The following is a 17205-nucleotide window of genomic DNA, read 5'->3' on the forward strand; positions in this document are numbered from 1 at the left end:
CCTCCACCTAACTCATAGGCATCTCAAATTTGATATAGCCAAAATTATATTTCCTTGAAATGTTCTAGCTTTCCTGTAACTTGTCCTAATCACACTACCGTTCTCCACAATAGAAATCTTGGACTTCTTCTTCACTGCCCACCAAAATATGCATAAATCTCTCCTTAATCAGTCTCCTGTTCTCTATCCCAACTGGCATTGCTTCAGTTTAGACTAATTTCTGACCTAAATTTCAGTTCAACATTCATAGAGCACATATGATGTGTAAGGCACTCTGCAAGATGAAGAAGAGAACATAAAAATAATTAAGATAGTCCTTGCTTTCAAGGAGCTATTGTCTAGTTTCTGGAAAGAGAAGCTACTATCTACTCTTCCCACAGCTGGTGAAAAATATTTACATAAACAAAACATGACTCTGTATGTACTCAGAGTCTTTACTGTGTTGGTTCTCAAAGCATGGGGCATGGCCCCATGGGGAGGTGGGGCTCATCACCGGGGTCTGTGAGATCAACACTATTTTCATTACACTACTAAGATTTTATTTACTCTTTTCACTGTGTTGACATTTGCAAAGATGATGCAAGAGTAATGTTGGGTAGAACTGCTAATTTTAGCACAAATCAAAGCACTGGCACTAAACAATAATTTTGGCATCGTATTCGTCACAGCCACACACTCCCAGTAAGAAAAAACAAAGCCGCTTGTTGTCCTCGAGGAAGCAGTAAAAATCATTAAATCTCTAGCCTTGAGTACACATCTACTTAATCCTGTGTGACAAAATGGGAAGGACACATCTGTAAAGTACCTAACAAAGGACAATGGTCTTGATGCACAAATGTTTGACTTGTGAAATGAACAAAAACCATTTCCTTCAAAGGAACACCCTTTTTATTTGAAAGAACTTTTGTTAGACTACAACTATTCAGACTTAAGGTATTTAGTCATTTTCCTAATGAGCTTGTCCTGAATTTCTCAAATGACATGGGCCTTCAAAGAGCTGACAGTAATTGCTGCCAATGATAAAATTCAAGTGAAAGTTAAAATTCTAAATAAAAAAAAGCTTTCTGTTCTGTGAGCTTTATAGTTTCCCAATATAAAGATTTTCTTCTATTGAGATTGAGTGATATTAACAAATGTAATTTTTTTGATATTGTATAAAGAAATGTCAAATTTTACAAGTGTGTATAAGTCAATACAATTAACAAGTCATGCATGGGTAAAAGAGCCATTCAAAGTTCAAAACAAACCAATGAATTTCAGTGGAATAGCACTCAAAAAAAAAAAAAAAAGGTTTACAGGCTTGAACCTTGACTAACTTCTGGGAATTGGCTTTGGGAATGTTCTCTATGTTACTAACTGATAAGGTTGTTTTGTATGACTAGGGCACTGAATCCTGCTGCAGAAGTCTGCCTAGATTGTGTAAACAATATGTTTTATGTTGAATATCTTGACTGGCTGAGCAGGCACAAAGTGTCTGTGTGACCAACTCCAAATAAAAGCCCTTGTCTCTGAACCTAGTTATGCAGTTTATTGCTGGAGGAAGAAGTGTGTTTTATGTGATCACAAGAAAAGACTTTGGAAGCCTGAATCTGGATTTCTCCAGATTCCACTGTAATAAACCACAGGTGTAATTACAACTGCTTCTGAATCTTAAATCCTTCTAGTTAATATGCAACCACGTAGGTGGTCCTGAGGTCCCAGAGTATGAAAAACTCAGTAATGTTTCCATAATCCACATTGCAGCTTAATTTTAAGAAACTGTATTTGCCAAGTTGTGATGTAGTGTCAAAGAAGAATAGCCACAAACTGTTGGAAAGGCTATTAAAATTTACTCGTTTTCCAACTGCATATCTGTGTAAGGCCAGATTTTCTTTCCCACATACTTCAATCAGAACAATTTATCATCACAAGTGGAATGCAAAAGTAGATATGAGAGTTAAGCTGTCTTCTATTAAGCCAGAAATAAGAGATTTACAGTGTAAAATAAAACAATGCTACTCTTTATAGTATGTTTTTTAAATTTGGAAAAATATTCTTCATTGAAATACCTACGTACACATATAATGGGTTTCCTGGACCAAAAAAAACTGAGAACCAATGCTTCAGAAGAACAGATGGGCAGTAAATTGTTACCAATACCTAACACAATAGCTATAACTTGACTATAACACTGGTCCCAATAACACTGAGTGTTCCAACACAAATTTGTAATAGATACGCCAAGATGTTTTTTCTCTCAGCTCTCAGGGGGATCAAGAGTAGCTTGGGACAGTAAAAGACCCCAGATTAGTTGCCACCAACCCCACCAGTTTATCTCAGTGTGCTGTATATATATTACCATTTTATTGTCCATATGTACTATGGTATGTGAAAGGTTGGAAAGCATTGGCCTAGTAGAACTACCTTGTAGCTACTTACCTTGCTTCAAACATCCAAGCCATTCTTCACATTGCTATCATTTGAAATGTACTGAACAAGTGACGTGAGCTATGGGTTATACTGAAAATCTTTGGAGTGATGTTACCATTTTTTTAAAGGACTCCCTAAAAACATTAGTACATTTTTTGATGTCAGTAATAATTTCAAAGTTCTTGTTCATTTCTTTTCTCACTAAAGTTCAAAATTAATATGAGAATTACAAGAAGCACAGTTTCTTTCTTTCCATGGCATTAGTCAAATTATATTTTCAAAGTGATTTTCAGATAGTGAAGTGAAATGGTAATTTATCAATGAAAATGTTAAACCATAACTAAACTAAAAAATAACAAGTTTTTCCCCCTAAAGTATTACTGAGAAAGAAACAGTTACTAAGTATAAAAGAAAAAGTTTATCATAGCAAGTATCTATTCAAAATAAGCCTTCATTCATTCAGTAAATATTTGAGGGTTCACTGAACAAATCAGGGAAAAAGTGGGAAGAGAAAATGGTTTTGATACTGCATATGTTAAAATAATCATCTTTGAGATGTTTCTTCATCAGTTAATTTTGAATATACCTACCTTATACAGTTTTCCTGAGAGGATGAAATGAAATATATTTGCTATGTCTGAAATGTTACTGCATTTCATTCCTTTCATTTTTTTTAAAGTTGTGTTTAATCAGTACTGTGGCAATTATATTTACTAATGATTTTCTAGATAAAAGAAGTGTTATATTTTAGCCACATATGGGTTAAACAGCTGTTTGTAAATTAGTTTAGGAACCCTTTTGTTTCAATTGGGAAATGCACTGCAAATATCTTAAAAATCAATCTCAGAATAACACTGGTTTGTAAACTGTGTACTGGCTGTAGAATAAAGTACTAGGTAGGTAACAATATCTAAGTATAGTTAGTTACCAATGTAAATCCTAGCCTGTAATGGGGCATTAAAAGTGTTTGCTGAAATAAATTTAACCCGAGGCCTTTAAGAATTTCTTTTAAGTGTCTTTTAAGAATTTCAATAGGTGATACTCAATTTACTAACTAGAAACATCTTATTCATAAGATACTGTATCTCAAAGATGATGATAAAGAAAATACTAATTAATTTAATGGTTAATAAAACAATTGATAAAGTGCTACTCATCAGAATACAGCAGCTAAAGACTGGCAATTTAGAAAAATAAAAGTTGTGTAACTTTCAAACAACATAGGTTAAAAAAGCAAAACACAAATAACTGAAGCCCACAGTGGAGCAAAAATCAGTTAAATTTTAGTAATAATTTCTTTTAAAAAAATAAGCACACACAAAAACATGCAAGAGTTCTAGCAGGAACATAAGGTCTAAGAATTAGATACTAATCCTATCATGATATTTCATCTAGTTTTGATCTTTACGTTGATCTTTACGTCAACTTAAAGAAACTTTTTTTTAAAGTTCAAAGAAAAGCAAATTACTAAAGAATCCATGAATAAGAAAAATTAAATGGGGCAGATTTATTCACAGAGCAAAGGTTAGCAAGTGTTTAACCTAGTGTTAGCAATAAAGCTAAATTCTGCCTGTGAGTAATTAGTGGTTTTCAGGAAAATGAGAGAGAAAGGGCAGAAAAAAGGAGAGGAAGAAGAAAGTAAATGAGAAAAAATAATGTGGAAGACAGTAAATAAGCTTCTTTTATTCCTTCAGAACATGGTGTTATGAACTGTGTAGCAATGCCCCAAGATAATCATTATGAGCCATTATACTTTTACAGTGTTTCTGGTATCAATCCAATGATACCTACTTTCACTATAGGATGGATAGACACAGAAACCACCACCCCTCGCCCCAGACAAAAAAGTAAAGGCTATGAGGTATGACCAAAGGACCAAGAGAGTTCAGAAGAGACATCTGAAGACAGCAGAGAGAGGTATGTGTTGAGGAAGCTGGTAGAGAAGAAGACTTCTGTGAAGAAATAATATACAATCCAGGCTTTAGAGAAAAGAGTATAATTTTCACCATGGCTGGTGTGGTAGGCAAAACAGACACTCAAAGATGCCTATGTCCTAATCCTAGAATCCCTGAGTACCTGTTACACGGTAAAAAGGACTTTGGGAGATGTAATTAAAGCTAGGGACCTTACAGATAGGGAAATTATATCTGATTATGTGACTGGGCTCAATCTAACTAAAATACATGAACCCTTAAAAGCTGACAATTTTCTCTGGCTGAAATTAGAAAGAAGCAGTGGGAGAAGTCAGAGAAATTTGAAGCATGAGACATGACCCACCATTCCTGTAGGGGACCATAAGAAAAGCATGAGAATGCAGACAGATTCTAGGAGCAAAGACTGGTGCTGACTGAAGGTCGGCAAGACGATGGAACCTCAGTTCTACACCCACAAGGAACTGAATCTGGCCAAGAATCTGAATGACCTAGCAAGAGGTTCTTCCCTAGACTCTCCAGTAGGGAACACAGTCCGGTCAACACTGTGATTTCAGCAGCCTAAATAGAGTACCCTGCTAGTCCTACAGAAACTGTCAGGTAATACATTTTGGTTATTTAAGACTGCTAAGTTTGTAGTAATTTGTTAAGGCAGCAAGAAAACTAATACAGATGGCAAGTTTCAGGAACAACTATATTCCAAAGCAGCCAAAGCAAAGGATGTGTGGGTAAGGAAGAATGGAAGAGTGGCTAGGGATGAAGCTGGTAAAGCAGGTAGAGCCTAAGTTAGAAAAAATCTAAGACTTCATTATTTAAGCCATGGAGAGGTGCTGAAACTTTTCTTTACAGTGGGAGAGATGATGAGTGACAGCAAATGGCAGCAATACTGTTAACTGGGGATGAGAGGGAGACCAAGGGCAGGGAAATTGGTTAAAAGTGTATTACAATTATCTATGCAATAGATGATGAGAGCCTGAACCAAACCAATGAGAATGAAGAGACAGAAAAACCTGTAAGTTTTGGGGATATTTCAGAAGCAAAATACAAGTCCTGGTTCCTGAGTGATGCTGGAAATGACAGAGCAGTCCTAGATGACTCAAAGTAACATAGTCTTGATGATCAGGTGGATGATGATGTCTAATAATCAAGGAACAAAAGAAAGGCATTATATTTTGAGGAGGTTAAAAACAGGAAGGGGGAAGTATACTCTCCTTTAATTTTACAATAAATGGAAGACACAATTAAGAGTTTTTAAGCAGTGAGTAAACACACAAAAGAAACTTCCATTTTGTTAGGCTCTATTACCTCTGCTGTTGCTTTCTGGATAGGCAAATGTAGGCTTATTTGGGGAACGTCGCAGATCACTATTAAGGAAAGGCTTATCAGGTGGATATATTACATATGGAGATGAGGAATCATGAACCATACTTCCATTAGACTTTGATGGTTCTGCTAAGATGTTCTGAAAAATAAAAATACAGAAATTACCTTTCAAAATTTTAAACCACAAATAGCATGTGTATATATACATATGTTCCACTGATGGAGACAAAAACTAAAGTCCATCGACCAAACACAACAGAATTCAATCATTACTTGAAAATAATAAAACTTTTAAAGCGTTTCATATGTCTAAATGTAGCCATATGCCAAATACTATAAAAAGGAAATAATGTTCACACAACTTGAATACAAATGCTGCAGAGATACTTAAATATGGTACTCACAATGAATATTGTGAGTATAGTTTAGTTTATTATAAAATAAATTAGTGGGGCTTCCCGGGTGGCGCAGTGGTTGAGAATCTGCCTGCCGATGCAGGGGACACGGGTTCGAGCCCTGGTCTGGGAAGATCCCACATGCCGCGGAGCGACTAGGCCCGTGAGCCACAGCTACTGAGCCTGCGCGTCTGGAGCCTGTGCTCCGCAACAAGAGAGGCCACGATAGTGAGAGGCCCGCGCGCTGCTATGAAGAGTGGCCCCCGCTTGCCACAGCTAGAGAAAGCCCTCGCACAGAAACGAAGACCCAACACAGCCAAAAATAAATAAATAAATAAAATATAAAATAAATTAGTTTAATTTATTAATATAGTTTATTTTAAAAATATGTACTGTAAGATATATATTCAGAAAAGTAAATATTATCTTTTTGCAGTATCAGAAACTGCTAGAAAATGACTAAATTAATCTTTCCCCAATCAACTACACAATTCCTGAGTATCTATCAAAAGTCCAAAACTCTGGGGTATATAGAAAGAAAATAAGGCATATTCCTTGTCTCAAAAAGTTTACATTTAGTTAGGGGGAAAAAAGGGAGAAGCCATTAGAAAACGTTAAAGCTCATCAAACACATAAATATAAAACTTTATTTCTACACATATACCATTCTGCATTTGTCATACTGTTCAATTTGGGATTACATTCCACATGATAATTTTCAGTGCAGGGGATGCTAACTGTTTTGCTTTTTGTAGATGACTTCCTTTTGGTAGAAAGACCTAGAGTGGGAAAAGCTCAGGTGGAAGATATGACTGCTAGCTGCTCAAAACTCTCAGACATCCATTTTTCTTATTCAAATAGCCACAGTAAACTAGGTTCTCAACTCTTACCTTTGGGGAACTATGACCATAAAGTACCAGAATAACCTGTGTCCAGAAAAGTAAAAAGGAACAATGAATATTTACAATACAGTAAGCTGCCTCCTGGAATAAAAGGCCATCAAAAACCATATTGTATCTAAATCTTATTAAAAATTGAAGACTATATTTCCATGTTAAAAACCATGCAATTTTCCAGTTGATTTAAGAAAGCAAATACAAAACATACACTATGGCTGTGAAAACTAAAAGAGAGGGCAAAGAGCTTGGAAAGGGTAGGAGGTTAAGTCTCAAAAGCAGTACTTAAATCCATGCTACTCTACCGTGAAACGTGTGTTCACATGCAACAAAGACTAATAGTTGGCATTTTTTCAACTTTTGGGCAAACTGACATCAAGTTTTGGAGGTGGCTAGAAAATAGGGTGTTCTTCAATTCTTAAAATATATAATACTGCCAAAGCTCTTGCAAAACACCATGCATAATCAATCACATAGCTTAACTTTAAATATTGTTCTTCACAGAGTACCTCATGTCTCCATACAACCTACTAGAATCCTATCATTTAACAACTACCATTCAAAGAACAATGGTTAGGAAGCATTTAACATATCTATGAACACAAACCATGAGCAAATTCACTTATGATTTTCAAAATGAATTGTATTAGTATTACCAAACACTGTACAAATATTAACAGAAAGATTATGCATAAATAATTTACCAAAACCCAAAACAAAACAAAAACAAAACACCCAATCAAGAAATGAGAACAAACCATCTTTGCTAAATTCATTGCCTGCTAGCTCTTGTAAAATGAACAGTTCAATATCTGTCTTTCAACAAAATTTGTTACATATACATCATCAAAATACTGCTTGGGTCAGTTGACAAATTAAGAAAAGTCTTAATATAAAAACGCAAGTTATAATGAGACTTTTTTTTTGAATAGTAATTCTAAATATATTCCATTTTCTAAGTCAGTCACCTCATTTTGAATGTCAGGGTTTAAGCAATGAAAGTCATTGTTAACTATGAATGTTTTGGATCAATGTCCTCATTTGCTGCCAGAAGTCTGAAGCAAAGAATAGGAAGAATACATAAATTAACCCAAAGCAAAAGGAAGAAAGAAAACAAAATGGCTTTATAAAAATTATTTACAAGAACTATTTTGAAATAAAATTAAACCAAGAAATAAGAAACTGATAACTCAATTACGTACACATAGTGTCTATTAAAAATTGTAGAGGATAAAATGTGGTACCTACATACGATATTATTCAGCCTTAAAAAGGAGGGAAATCCCATCACGTGCTACATAATGGATGAACCTTGAGGATATTATGCTTAGTGAAATAAGCCTGTCACAAAAAGACAAATATTTTATGATTCCACTTACATGAGGTAAAGTAGTTAAATTCATAGCAACAAAGTAGAGAAATATGGTGGTTACTAGGGGCCGGGGGAAGGTTGCAAAGGGGAGTTGTTTAATAGATACAGAGTTTCCGTTTTGCAAGATGAAAAAGTTCTGGAGATCTGTTTCACAACAATGTGAATATGTTTAATACCACTGAACTGTACATTTAAAAATGGTTAAGATGATAAAGTACTAGGTAAACAACTAAAGATAATAAGAAAATAGTGAGTTGTCACACCAACCTGACCTCCAGTAGAATCAGGGTAATCACATTCTATGTGATTAACCGAAAAATTAACTAGCTTTCAAAAGAGAATCCACAAACCTACTTGCATCTGTTCTCACACACATAACACAGGGAATGAGCTTTGTATAATGGACCTATCTCCACTTACCTACTCAAAGTCTTGGTTATCCTTTCTAAAGGACATGGTATCCCTCCAGATGCCATCTATTTCTCCCTCCCTACTAGACCTTGCACCCTGCCATTTGTAAGGAAAGGAAGGGAGGGAAGGAAAGAAAGGGAGAGAAAGAGGGAGGGAGGAAGGGAACAGAGAAAGTGGAGGGAGGGGAGGAAGGAAGGAGAGACAGACTTTTCTGAACTTTAGGACTCCTCTTCAGCTCCTGTCTCATTTCTCAGCTTTTATAACAAAGTCCCTCAAAATACTTGTTTGTAATTGCTGCCACTTCTTAATCACCTTCCCTATTCATCCCCTCCAGACTTCAATCCTCACCAATTCAGAGAAACAGCTCTTCAAGTTCACCAGTGACTTTTACAGTGCTGAACTCAGTGACCTCCCAGAAGCATGTGATACAGCAGATCACTTCATTCCAATACTTCCTTCAGTGGATGGAACACCACAATCGGATTTTCCTTCTAACACCCAGGCGTCTCCCTCAGAATCTCCTGGGCTCTCTCTCCTTCCTCTTTCTAAATGCTGGAGCTTCCCTAAAGCTTAGTCCTTCCTCCTCTTGTCTTCATCTACATGGATACCTTTGATGATCTCATCAACTCTCAGGGCTTTCAAAAAGCCTCTATCTGCTGATAACTTTCAAGTTTAAATATGGAATATATAGCTCTCCCTCTTGAAACTCTATATTCAAATCAACCTTCCTACTTGCTGTCTCCACTTGGATGTCAATATGAGGACCCCAAACTTAACATGTCTATAACCAAATTCTTGAATCTGTTTCCCAAACCAACTCCTCAAATGGTATTGCATACCACAATAATTGGCACCACCACCTACCCAGCTGCTCAGGCCGAAACCCTTGCACGAGTCATTTTTCATACACATCTCACATCCAATCTTTCAGTATTATCTGGTTGGGTCTCTGTCTTTACCATATATTCAGAAAGTCTTCAACTTCTCATCAATTCCACTACTAATTCCCTGCTTGACACCATTGTGATCTTTTTGTCTGGACTACCATAATAGCCTCCTAACCACTTTTGTCAAGGTCCCCCCGGTCTGTTCTCCAAATAGTAGGTGCTATGATTCTTTAAGAAAATAATTCAAGTAATGTCCCTAATCAAAATCTTCCAATGGCTTTCCATCCCAGAATAAAATCCAAAATTCTTACCATGACCCCACATTAACTGACCCCAGGCTAACCCTGACCTCATCCCTTACCAGTCTCTCTCCACACCACCTATCCCACCCCACCCCACCCCCATATTTTCCAGCCATACTGACCAACTTTGGGATTTCTAAAATGCACAGTACAGTTTTCATTTGCTACATTTACTCTGCCTGGAAAGCTCCCTTCCTCCCACTACTCAGTTATCTACTAAAAAGTCTGTCAGTGAGGTTTTCCCTGACTACCCTATCTAAAGTAGCACCTTTTGTCACTGTATCTCCTTACCCTTTTAAGAAACACTATTTCTACCTGATATATTTATCATCTCTATGCCCTGTGGAAAAATTAAAAATATATTTAGTTTTTGTCCCTGAAAGAGGTTTAAAAACTCTCAGAATTTTTAAGTGATAGGAGTGTCTTTGTTATGGTAATAGTGGGGGCTGTGGATAGCTTAGGATGAGGGCAGATAGCCAGAAAAACCTACCAGGCGATTAGAGGGTTAGAAATTTCAGTCCCACCCCCTGCCCTCAAGAGAAGGAAGAGGGGCTAGGGATTGAGTTCACTCACCAACAGCTAATGATTTAGTCAATCCTACCCACATAATGAAACCTCCCTAAAAAACTCTTTGTTCAGTGAGGTCCCAGGAGTGTCCAGATTGGTCATGGAAGTCCCTTTACATCTTACCCTGTGTGTCTCTTCCATTTGGTGGTTCTGGAGTTGTATTCTTTATAAGAAAAAGTTTAAAAAAGGTTTTAATTATAAGTGTAGTGTTTTCCTGAGTTCTGTGAGTCACTGTAGCAAATTATTGAACGTGACAGGGGAAGAGTCAGAACTTAATCTACAGTTGGCTGGGCAGAAGTACAGGTTCCCTGGGGACATCTGGGACTTGCAGGTGGCAACTGAAATGGGGGCAGTCTTGTGGGACCTAGTGTCTTAACCTGTGGTGTTTGCACCATCTCCAGGTAGTGTCAGAATTGAATTGTAGGACGCCCAGTTGGCATAGAAAAATTGCATGTTGGAAAAATATAGTCACCCCATTATGGGTTTAAGTTCCAAAAAGACACTCAATAAATATGTTTAATAAATCTGTTGAACGAATTAATTATATAAATGTTTTACAAAACAGGAAAACGGCATAATGCTTATAAAACTGAATAATCCTATTCAATAAAGTTACTATAATCTCTTAGAAGACAAAAGCTTTTGGTTTCTTTTGTACCAAATAATAGCACAAATGTCATAGGGAGGCTGTGTAGAAAGAGTTAACATAGCAGACTCGAGGTCTGCCTGCAAGGTTAGTTCTCGGCTGGTATTTTGGAACTTGAATGTTGGGAAGGTTCCAAATATTGTCACCATTAGAGTCAGGGGTCCCCAAGACCAGCCCCGGGTTCAATGATTTGCTTGAAGAACTAACAAAACTCAGCACAGAGTTATACTTACGGCTATGATTTCTTACAACAAAAGGATACAAAGCAAAATCAGAAAAGGGAAAAGCTACAAGAGATCAGGCACAAGCTTTGAAAATTCCTCTCCAGGTAGAGTCATACAGGATGTGCTTAATTCCTTGAGCAACTAATAGTGACAGCTGTGTCAAGTGGCGTCTACGAAGGAAGCTCTTCAGACTCAGTGGCCAAGGTTTTTATTTGAGGCTGGTTATACTCCTGACTCCCAGAAGGAAAACAGGTGTTCAACATTGTTTGCATAAACAGTTTAAGCACAATAAGCCACTCTTTCCTGATTTAGGTTAAAGTTCTAGATCTGTGTAGGAAACTGTTTACCACTCAAGTTCACAGATGCCAATGAAGAGCTAACCTTGCAAACAGCCCTTTCTAAAAATAACAAGTCATCTGGAATTCTGGAAGATTTCAAGAGAATTCTTTTCTGTCTTCAATGCCATATGCATCCAATCATGGTACCTGAGAACTATGGAAGGGCAAAGGATCCTTTAAGCATGCCGTTTATGCTATCTTCTCTCATATTAATACTAAAAACAACCCATAAACCTCAAACTCATCTTGCACTTTACAACCTACACTTTCATTATCTGGGGTGATCTTCACAACATTCCTGACAAGTAAGAAAGTATCTCCACTTTATAGTTCAGGAAAATATACTTGGATTTATTTTCAGAACAATGAACATGGTATCTTAGATTTGTTAGCACACTGTTTTCTCTAAGCACACTCATATTCTCTTTTAATTATCACAAGAACCCTATGAAGCAAGCATAGCAAATATTACTGTCCCCATTTTGTAGGTGAAAAAAGAGGCTAAGAAAACATAAACCATCTGCTTCAGGTTTCACAGCTACTAAGGAGCCCAAGTCCAGCTCCTAATCCAGTCCTCTTTCCAAATATTTTTCCGACTAAAATGATATGATTCTAGGAAAAACTTTCAGGATTAAAGGCAAAACGTTTAACCTGACCACTTTCTTTCCTGGTAGCTTTAGTTGTTAGGGCAAACATCCTACTTAGGAACACTTATAACTCAAATATTTATTTATTATTTATTTATTTATTTATATTTTAAAAAGACTATTGATTGATTGATTGAGGCATGCGCGCTCTTCACTGTGGTGCCTGGGCTTTTCTCTAGCTGTGGCGTGCGGGTTTTCTCTTTTTCTCTCTCTAGTTTGGTGCACGGGCTCCAGGGTGTGTGGGCTCCATAGTTTGCGGCACGCAGGCTCTTTCCTTGAGGCACGTGAGCTCAGTAGTTGTGGCGCGTGGCCTCAGCTGCCCCACGGCATGTGGGATCTTAGTTCCCCAATCAGGGATCAAACCCGTGTCCCCTGCATTGGAAGGCAGATTCTCTACCACTGGACTACCAGGGAAGTCCCCTCAAATAGTTATTAAACATCTCTGTGTATGACACTGTGTTAAGTGTGAAGGATGATAAAAAATGTATTATTACTTGCCTTCTTTTCAAATGTTATGTGCAACACAGCTGGAAGAAATAAAAATCAGGTACATAAAAATTTAAATACCATTTAGCAGACCATACACAAATACATAGAAAACATAAAGCAGTATGACCAAGGCGGGGTTATTCCAGGAATCTAAAACTGTGTGAACATTAGAACATCTTTTGATGCAATCCATCCCATTAAAGTGAAAATCCATATGAGCAACAAATGCAAAAGAGTAGTCAATAAAATTTAATATCTAGCCATTATTAAATAACTTTTTTCTTATGGTAATTAGAAAATTTACCAAATAAATGGCAACATATTTAATGGTGCAAAATTTAAAACATCACCTTTAAATTTAGGAACAAGGCAAAGATTATCTACAAGACAACTTCTAGTCAATGTTGTGCTGTTATTTCCTAGCCTACACATTAAGATAATGAAAAGAAATAACAGATGTTAAAACTGTAAAGGAAGAATCCAAACTTCACTGATTATGACTGTCTCAACAGAAAATACCAAGGAACCTCAATTATTAGAACTGGAGTTTAGGAAAGTTGCTGAGTAAAATTAATATGCAATAATCAATAATAATTCTATATACTAGTTAGAAAATGCAACTTATGAAAACATATAAAAAATAAAGTAACTAGAAATAAATTTAGTAAATATACAAGACCTGAAACTATAAAACTTTACTGAAAAATGTTCAAATAAATGTTACTCCAAAAAACTGGAATAACATGTTCAGATAGACAGCTCAATATCCAAAAAACATCAGTTATTCCCAAAATGAACTAGAAATTCAATTTCAATCAAAATTCCAATACCAGATTCTAGAATTTCTACTGAAGAACAGCAGAGGACCAAGAATAGCTACCATTTCTTCTGAGGAACAAGGAAGATAGTTGGCCTCTCAGACCAAAAAAAAAAAGGAAATCATTAAGACAGTGATATAGAAAAATACAACAGTGGAACAAAGAGCCCAGTAACACGTCCATACACATATGGAAATTAATATACTGACAGCTGGAATTGTAAACCACTGGGGAAAGGATGAGTTTAAACAAGTAATGCTGAAATGTATATCATAAATAAAACATCCCTACCTCATAAGCACACAAATTAATTTCAAGCAAATAAAAGACAATAGGCCCCAACTTTAAAATCTGTAGAGAAAAATATAGAAGAATATCATTAAGGCCTTGGCTATAAGGAAGAATTTAGCCAAAAAGCAATAATCATAAAAGAAAGAATAAATTTTACATTAAAATAAAGAACTCTTGCTAATCAAAACATATCATAAAAAGACAAGCCAAAGAGCATTAGAAAACTCCTAATAGTTGATTAACATCCAGAATACATAAAGAATGACTATAAATCAGTAAAAAAAAAAAAAAAAAAAAAAAAAAGACAAACCAATTGAAAACAGGCAAAAGGTACTAAGAGGCATTTCACAGAACAAGAACAAAACCCACAAAAGACTAGTAAAATTACGAAAAAAAAAGTGTATCTTCATCAATGATCAGAGAACACAAATAAGAATAAGAAGAGGACACCACTTCACACTCATCTCTCAGCAAAAAAAAAATTGACACAACACCACCGGTTAAAGAGGATATAGATTAAAGGGAACTGTTGATGGGAATGTAAACTGGTACAATCACTTTGGGAAACAATTCAGCATTAAAGCCAAAGATGCACACACTCTACGACCCAGCATTTCACTGAACTATTTTCTCTCTCTCCTCAAAAAAAAAAAAAAGTCAGTCCTAAGTTTCTAAACATACACTACAACCCATTACTGAGTTGTAACCCACAGCCCAAACCTGCGTTTCAAAAATCGCTGCTCCTCAAACTTTTTGGTCTCAGGATGCCCTTACACTTTTAAAAATTACTGAAGACCCCAAAAAGCTTTTGCTTATGTGGGTTATATCAATTGATACTTATCACATGAAAAATTAAAAGAGAAAATTTAAAGATATTTACTAATTTAAAAATATTAAACCCATGATGTTATCATAAATATAATTTTTGAATGAAAAATAACTATATCATCAAAAAAATTTAGTGAAAAGAGTGGCACTGTTTTACATTTTTTGCAAATCTCTTTAACTCTTGGCTTGAAGGCTGCTAGATTCTATTTGCTTCTGCATTCTCTGTTTTGGTTGATGTACATGAAGAATCTGGTCTCCCACAAAGCGGCTGGATTAGGAAGGACACTGTAGACCCCCAAAGGTCTTCAGACCACTCTTTGAGAACTGCCATGCTAGAGAAAATTTTGCACATGTGAAACATATAGAGATGATCACAACAGGACTGTTTACAATAGCGGGCAAACAAATGAACAAACCCTAAAAACCCCAAAGCCCATCAAGATACTATACTATACAGAAATATAAAAGAGGCTCTACCATTTACTGGTTGTGTAACCTTGACTTAACCTCTTTGTCCCTCATTTTGCTCATTCAAAAATGGAAATACTAACGCTAACCTCATAAGATTATTATCAGGATTAAATGAGTTAATATATAAAAAGTATTTAAAATGCCTGCCAGATAGTACTATACTAGTATTATATATTATTATAATCTCAAAATGTGTGTGTGTGTGTGTGTGTGTGTGTGTGTGTAAGAGAGCAAAAGAGAAGCAGGAAGATGCACTAAGGGGCATGAAGGTATTCATTTTATTATTCTCAAAAATAAATCCTTCATATATTTAATGTTATGAAATCTATGATACATTCATAAATCACTTTTAAGAGAAATACAGAGCAGGTTTGTCAATAGGCCTGGCAAAAGAGCCAGGGAGACCAATTAGGAGATTAGCTTATTAATTAAGTCCAAAGTGACCTAAGAGTGTTGACCATGGTTACCGGGGAAAATTTAAAACAAAAACAGGAAAGATACTCTGTTTCAACACTAGGCTGCCTGTACTTTCATTGTCATTATGCCTGATCATACTTATTTTGCTGAGGCTCTCCACTAGTGGGTTAATACACAGCCATCTTTCAATAAATGTTAGCTGCTAGTTGTTACTCTTCTTGCTGTTGTTGCAGAGAAAGAATGCTTACAAGAACAATTCAAAAGTATCACCTACTTCCATGTTGTTCACATTTGAGATTCACATTGCACCTGCTTCCCAAAGACTGTTATTTGTGAATCTATCTGATAAAAATCCTTGCCTCCTAAAAGCATTTCCATTTACTATACCTATACTGAGTTTATCAATGTTAAATACAATAAAAAGTTAATGTTCACAACCCTGAAATCTCATTATGAGTAGCCTTCTGAGTTCATGTTGTAGTTTTAAAAGGTCTTCTTTCGTTGCCTTATTTTATGATCAGCTATCTGTTAAGCCGGAGTGCTTTTTAAATTCTGTTGGAAATGCCAGCCTTATTTCTGACAGGACAGTTAAAGTATCTAAGCAGGGCCATTTCTTATACACTGATAAGGTAAATTTAGTCATTTTTGTTTTGAGACATAGTGACTTCCAAATTAGACATTTTGATTTAGCAGGTAAAGTTAAGAAAGTTATACTTTGACTTGTAAAGGGTCCAAGGTATTCTTAGTGTACTCTGAGTATTTCGAATCCACTTAAAGCTGAGCTTAGCATATAAAAATATATATGCTTTCCTATTAAACACTCTATAGGATTTCTGTCCAGGGTACCTTAAAGACTAAGGGTTGACCACACTCCAGTAACCACTCTCAGCTAGGTGGCCTTGGCAGAGTTCAGCTCAAGTCAACATTTATAGGAGTTTTCCTTGCTCAGTCTCCAAGTGCTATTTTGAGAGTGGTGAAAAGCCCTCCTTTCCTAATTATGTTTAATTATTTTTTCTCCCGATTAAATTTAATTAATCACAACTCCTATATCATCTCATCCATCTACTTACTGACACTTCTTAATAGTCTAATAGCTCGTCTTTTATCTTCCCTTTCACTGATCTAGTTCCTGGATAACTCCAATTGTTTCCTTCCTTCCTTCCTCTTAATCTTCCCTGACCTCTCTACAAACTTGCTACTCCCACTGTGCTGAAACCCTGAAGATCACTTCTGGCCTCATTAACACAAATTTAAGCAACAGTCACAAAAAGCTGAAACTGAGGAAAAGTGTGTTTTCGCCAAGGTGACTCTGCTTTTACTGTCCCCCTAGGCTTTTCCCCGTTAACTTCTTTGACAACCTTACCCTGATATTCTCCTCTCACTATCCCTCTTTTTTCATATTTTAACCTATTTTTACAATTCATCTAACCGAACTCTACCTCCACACTACCTCTGCTCAATTCAAATTTTTACAAGTTTTCTGAAAACACCTCTTGTCTTGGCACATATTCCAAAATGCCTGCGGTGCGTTTTTCTCCTTCCT

The 17205-nt window shown here is 36.1% G+C and overlaps 1 protein-coding gene across 3 annotated transcripts in view; it reads right to left on the reverse strand.

Moving 5' to 3' along the window:
* The window catches only part of CEP57 (centrosomal protein 57), a 43001-nt gene that overhangs the window by 24425 nt on the left and 1371 nt on the right, over positions 1–17205 (reverse strand). For all 3 annotated transcript variants that reach the window (XM_068554924.1, XM_068554925.1, XM_068554923.1), the window contains exon 2: positions 5646–5802. In XM_068554924.1, coding sequence (XP_068411025.1) covers positions 5646–5802 — 157 coding nt within the window. The remainder of the gene's footprint in view (positions 1–5645; positions 5803–17205) is intronic.

Source organism: Eschrichtius robustus, chromosome 11, assembly GCF_028021215.1.
Source record: "Eschrichtius robustus isolate mEscRob2 chromosome 11, mEscRob2.pri, whole genome shotgun sequence".
In the NCBI taxonomy this organism is placed as follows: Eukaryota; Metazoa; Chordata; class Mammalia; order Artiodactyla; family Eschrichtiidae; genus Eschrichtius; species Eschrichtius robustus.